At 23.6% G+C, this 5,567-nt stretch overlaps 2 protein-coding genes across 2 annotated transcripts; one reads left to right on the top strand and one right to left on the bottom strand.

Annotated features, from left to right (window-relative positions):
• Window positions 1–231: 231 nt before the first annotated feature.
• ENU1_042290 (MIZ/SP-RING zinc finger domain containing protein) lies at window positions 232–1,164 on the bottom strand (the record flags this gene model as incomplete). Its single annotated transcript, XM_008857586.1, has 1 exon — window positions 232–1,164. One exon carries the CDS (start codon window positions 1,162–1,164, stop codon window positions 232–234), a length of 933 nt encoding a protein of 310 aa, XP_008855808.1.
• A 1,872-nt stretch (window positions 1,165–3,036) lies between these two features.
• On the top strand, window positions 3,037–5,493 carry ENU1_042280 (hypothetical protein; the record flags this gene model as incomplete). Its single annotated transcript, XM_008857585.1, has 1 exon — window positions 3,037–5,493. A coding segment is annotated over one exon (2,457 nt), but the record flags the coding sequence as incomplete, so codon positions are not given.
• Window positions 5,494–5,567: the final 74 nt, after the last annotated feature.

Here is a 5,567-nt window from a genome sequence, read left to right as displayed (position 1 = left end):
TATTAAATAGCTAATAAGAAAGGAAAATTAAGTCTTATGACTTGAAGTCATTTGTTAGAAAAACAAAAATTACACTCCATATGATATAGTTTATATTCAAAGAAAGTACTTTAATAATAACTAACAATGTTTTCTTCAAGGACTTAAAACAAATATGTTTTAGTTTACAACAAAGAATGCTAAAAAGAAAAAGAAGATATTCTGTCAAATTTAATTACAGTAAAATCCTAATTAGTCAATTTCAATAGCCACATTCAAATCTTTTCCATCCTCATAATTATAAAATTGAATTATTTTGTCATTATTTACTTCTACACACCAATCTTCATCCTTAGCCATTTTCATAATTTCCATGAAGTGAGAGTCAATAACAATTTCATTAAATGAACACCTTTTTCCACAAGGACAAGTTTCATATTGAACGACATGATTAATCATTGTTTCTATGTCATAACACTGAGTATGTTTACAACTTCTTCCTTTGCATGGATAATATAATTTATTTGGGAAGAACAGTTTGATTATTTCATGAGAGTTATAATGAAATGAAGAGTAATTATCAGTTTCTGATTTAATCATATCAGCCAATTCGTCGATACTATTCTCTTTACCACGAAATAAAACAAGTGTGTTATTATGAGAAGTATGAAGACTATGCCTTCCATAATCTAATCGTTTAAAATATTCATTTTGATAACAATTTAAATAACTCATTGAAAATATATAAAAGTCATGTAAAATATAGTCTTTATCATATAATGTTGTTGTTTTTTCTCCTCCATTAGGTAAGACAATAACAAAAGATACGCTGTCATCAACAATACATTCTATTTGCTTTCCAATTTCTACTATTTCAAATATATCAAAAATTGGGTTTAATCGTTGTATTAAATATTGACGTGGAAATGGTTCAATTTTTTGGGTAAAATATTGTTTTACCATTAGTCCAAATTCAAATGGTGTTGAACTTAAAATTGGTAAATTAACATATTTTTGTAATTCAGGAAAAGATGAATGTAATACTTGAACTAGTCCAATTGCCTTTCTTAATTTATTATTATCGAATTTACTGTAGTCTATATTTTTAATATTGTCTCTCGTAATTTCTAATTCTTCTTTGATAGCTTCATAATAAGGTTGTCGTAGTAATTGATATAATTCCATTTTTATTAATTAGTTAGTTCTTTTTCGTATTTAAAAAATACATTTTATTTTCTTAAAAAACAATTCTTTTTATTTTTCTTGTTTCTAATATCCTCTTATTCAAAAAAGAATGATTGAACAAAAGTATTATTTGATATAGATAAAATAATAATTTTTCAATATTTATGTAATTCAACTGTATATCTATAGATTTATTCATTAACATTTTTGCTCTTCTATTCATTTTTATAACCTTTCTTATAAATATTATTATGTTATTTAAAGAATAAATGTTTACTTATTATCTACTTCATTGAGTTATCATCTATCTTGATTATATTTTTATTAACTGTTATTTTTATGAATGTACTTCGTTTGTGTTATTAAATTATACCATCTCATATCTATATCAATAGATTATTTATGATATCCATCACATAAACTCTTGAGTAGTATATATTTTTTTGGATAAAAAATAGAAATATCTTCAATAAGAATCAATTATCACTTTTATATCATTTTTATTATACGTAATCTAGTAATCTTTCTACATGTGATTTTTCCAAATTATTCAAATCATTTATATTGAATACTATTTATAAAAAATATAATAATAAGTACAAAAATTATTAAAAATTATAAAAGATATTTAGAATCTATTTAGAACCTATTTTATAGGTATATTCTAATAATAGTTATAGAATTAAAAAAGAACATGACGAAAACTGCCAACAAACTCAAATAATACAGTAAAAGAATTAATAACAATTTGAGACAAAAATTACTGAAAAATAAAATTAAAGAATAATTATTTAATGAATTAAGCTAAACATAAAAGAAGTTTTGAAAGAGTAATGAATAAATTACTTAGAAAAATAATATAGATATAAAAAATGTATTGATAAAAGTGAAATTAAAAATAAATGGTTAAACTATAAGAAGAAAGTACAAAAGTATTAATAGAAATATTAATATTCAAGAAAAAGTGTTAGTGATTAAACAGAATAATGAATATTTATCATTATAACAACTAAAAAGTTTATTTGATTGATACATTTTATAAATTTTTATTAAAACTACAGAAATAATTGTTAATTATTCAAACCCCATTATCAATTCAAAGTAGAAATGAAAAATTAATTGATATTCTTTTATAAAAAAGAATTTACTTGAATTGAAACATTTTTATAAAAGAATATCAATTAATGCTTTTTAAATAACAATCAAAGTAGAGAAATATATATATATAAACGAATTCATAGTAATAATTACTAATGAACCATATGTTATGAAATAAAAAAAATAATAGAATTACATGTTCAGTACAAGTCATACAAAATTAATCGAAATTCAATTCAGGATAAAAAAGAATAAATATTAACATCATAAAATAATTATGAAAGAAAATAATATTTAAATAGAAAGTATAATTAAAAAACTTAATTAAATGGTAAAAAGAATTTTTACAATAAGACACAAATAAATAAAATGCATTGAAGATTAAAATATTGCCTAATGTCAAGAAATGTATTTTTAAAGTATTAAAAGTTTTTGCTATAATAATTAATTTATTTTATGCAACATATTATATGCCTAGAATGGAAAATAATATCACAACGTTTAAAAGGAATTTTGTTGGATAATAAACATTAGGAGTATCAACTCATAATATTATGTATATAAAAGGTATATACCAAAAAAAATATACTAAACCCTTTCGCACAATCATTTTTTTCTGAATTTTAGGTTAAGGATTGTTTCTATAACTTCTAAGGAAAGGACTGTCTATAAACATTTTTAATTTTTTGGGGTATATTTTTTTTCAAGAAAAGGGGTAATTATTAAAGATGAGCAATTGACATACACACCGGAGTTTATAGATCCATTTAAAGTATGTCTCAAGTCAAAACAATAATGAAGGGGTATATAATCTTTCACTTAGACAATGGTAAATATGTACAAGATATAACATCTGATAGTTCAATCAATATAACTGAGTATGAACAAGAAATATCAGAGAAAAACAAACAAAAATTTGGTTTTTGGTTAGAAGATAAAGAAGGAGTGATTTTCAAATTTACTAAAACTACAGAAAATAATGAAAAAGAGTATTGTTGGTGTTATAAAAGGAAAGGGACTACACGGAGTTCTCTAGTTATATTTAATAATGACAGTGAAACAATTTATGAACATCTGAAAAATTTACCAAGAAAGAAAAATGATATTGAACCATGGCTAAAAAGAGAATTTGGTGAAGTAATCATAAAAGAACAAAAAGAAATTAAACAAGAAGACAATCACACACAAAAAGACACTGATGACAACAGTGAAACTCAAAAAGACAGTCAAATAAATATCCAAGAACAAAAGAAATTAGAAGAGAATGATGAGAATATAAACACAATAAAAAATGATAAAAAAGCATCACTTACAGACAAAATCAATACAGATGATAAACCAACTAAAATTGAAGAAATAATAGAGAAAGACAAATCTGACATAACAACTGAACAACAAATAAACGAAGAAAGTAAAGGAGGAGAAATTAAACAAAATAATCAAGAAAATAAACTAAAAGAAAATGATAATAAACAAAACAGTATAGAAGAATATAAAATAGAAATTGAGAAGTCACAAGAAAGGAACTTACATATTAAAGAAGAAGATGAAACTATTAAAAGTGAAAAGGAAGAAAATCAACAAATTAAAACAAGCACTCCACCACAAACAGAAAAAGAAATTAAGCCTCAACAAAGTTGTCAAGAAGAAATATTAGAAAAAAGAATAGCAAATGAAAATGAAAAGACAAATATCAATAGAGAAGTTGAAAAAACACAAAATGAAGACGAAAGTAAAGAACATGAAAGTAATAATATAGAAAATGATAAAAAAATTTACCTTGAAACACAACCTATTGAAGAAACAACAATTAAGGCAATTTCTAAAAACGAAGATAAGTCAGGTGATATACAAAGAATTGGTCAAGAAGGAAACAATAAATCCAGTGAAGAAGAATTAAACAATGAAGAAGATATTAAAGAAGAAAATGAACGTAATAAAAAAGAAAATAATGATGAAGATAGTCAAAAGAAAAAAGAAGAATTTAAAAAATCTGATGAATTGACAGATACATTGGAAAGCATAAACAAAAACAAAGAAAGTTTTGAGACATTTAATAACGAAGAAAATACAATTGACAACCCAGAAATTCAATCAGAAAATAAACAACAAATTGAAGAAGGAAGTCAAAAAGTTAACCAAAAACAAGAGATTATTAAGAAAGAACATAAAATTCAAGAAATCAAAGATGATAAAGAAAAGGTTGAGAACAGTGAAAGTAACACCCTTCAAGAAGAAGTGTTAAGTAATAGTCCTGAAGAACTTAAAAACAATGGGGATATTGAAAATGATAACAGTCAAAAGGTAGTAGAAAAGAACATTACTGATATAAAAATGGAAAATATTAAAGAGAATGAAATAAAAGTCTCAGAAAATGTCTTAGAAGAAACCGAGTTAAATATCACAAAAAAACCAATACATGAAACAATACACGATGAGAATTCAAACGAAGAGGAAGAAGACAAAATCCAACAATTAAAAAAAACAATACTAGAACAAACCAGTGAAGGAAAAGTCGAAACAATACAAGAAGAAAAGAATGAGATTATTAACGAAAAACCTCAAAGACAACAACAGAAAGAAGAAGATACATTATCAGAAGTAAAAGTAGAACTACTACAAGAAGAAAGTACAACACAAGAAATAAAAACAAAAAAAGAAGAAAATAAACAAAGAATTATTAATGAAGACGAACAAAATGAGGTTGATACAGCAAAAATAAAAAATGAAGATAACAGTTATATAAAAATAGAAAAAAAAACTATGGAAGATGAACATATTGAAGATAATGAAAATAAAACTGAAACATCACAAGATATTGAAGACATAACAAACATCAAGGAATTGAATAAGAGACAACATGAAAATAATACAGAAGGAAATAATAATGGTAATGACGTTGAAACAAAAAATGAAGATAAACCAATACCTGAAGAAAGTGAAATAGAAAAAATTATTACACAAAAACAGATAGAAGAAACACAAATTGAAAAGGAAAGTAACAATGTAGAAAGTAAACAACTGGATGTAGAAAATAATAATACCATACAACTGAAAGAAGAAGAAAAAAATAAAACTGAACTAAAAGATAACAACAAAGAGAAAGAAGAAGACAAGTTCATAAAAGATAATATTGAAAAAACTCAAAGTGATAGTAAAAGAAAAATAGAAAATCATACAGAAGCAGATGAACTTACCAAAGAAACACCAAACCTACTTGATAAAGAAGAGGTTGATAATGAAAATGAAGAAATAACTAAAATACAACAAACAATTAATAAAGAAGAAAATAAAGAAGAAGATAA

The sequence above is a fragment of the Entamoeba nuttalli genome (genome assembly GCF_000257125.1).
Source record: "Entamoeba nuttalli P19 unplaced genomic scaffold asmbl_2802, whole genome shotgun sequence".
NCBI classification, from domain to species: Eukaryota; Evosea; order Mastigamoebida; family Endamoebidae; genus Entamoeba; species Entamoeba nuttalli.
The sequence above is the reverse complement of the archived record's forward strand: the minus strand, read 5'-3'. Positions and strand labels throughout refer to the sequence as shown.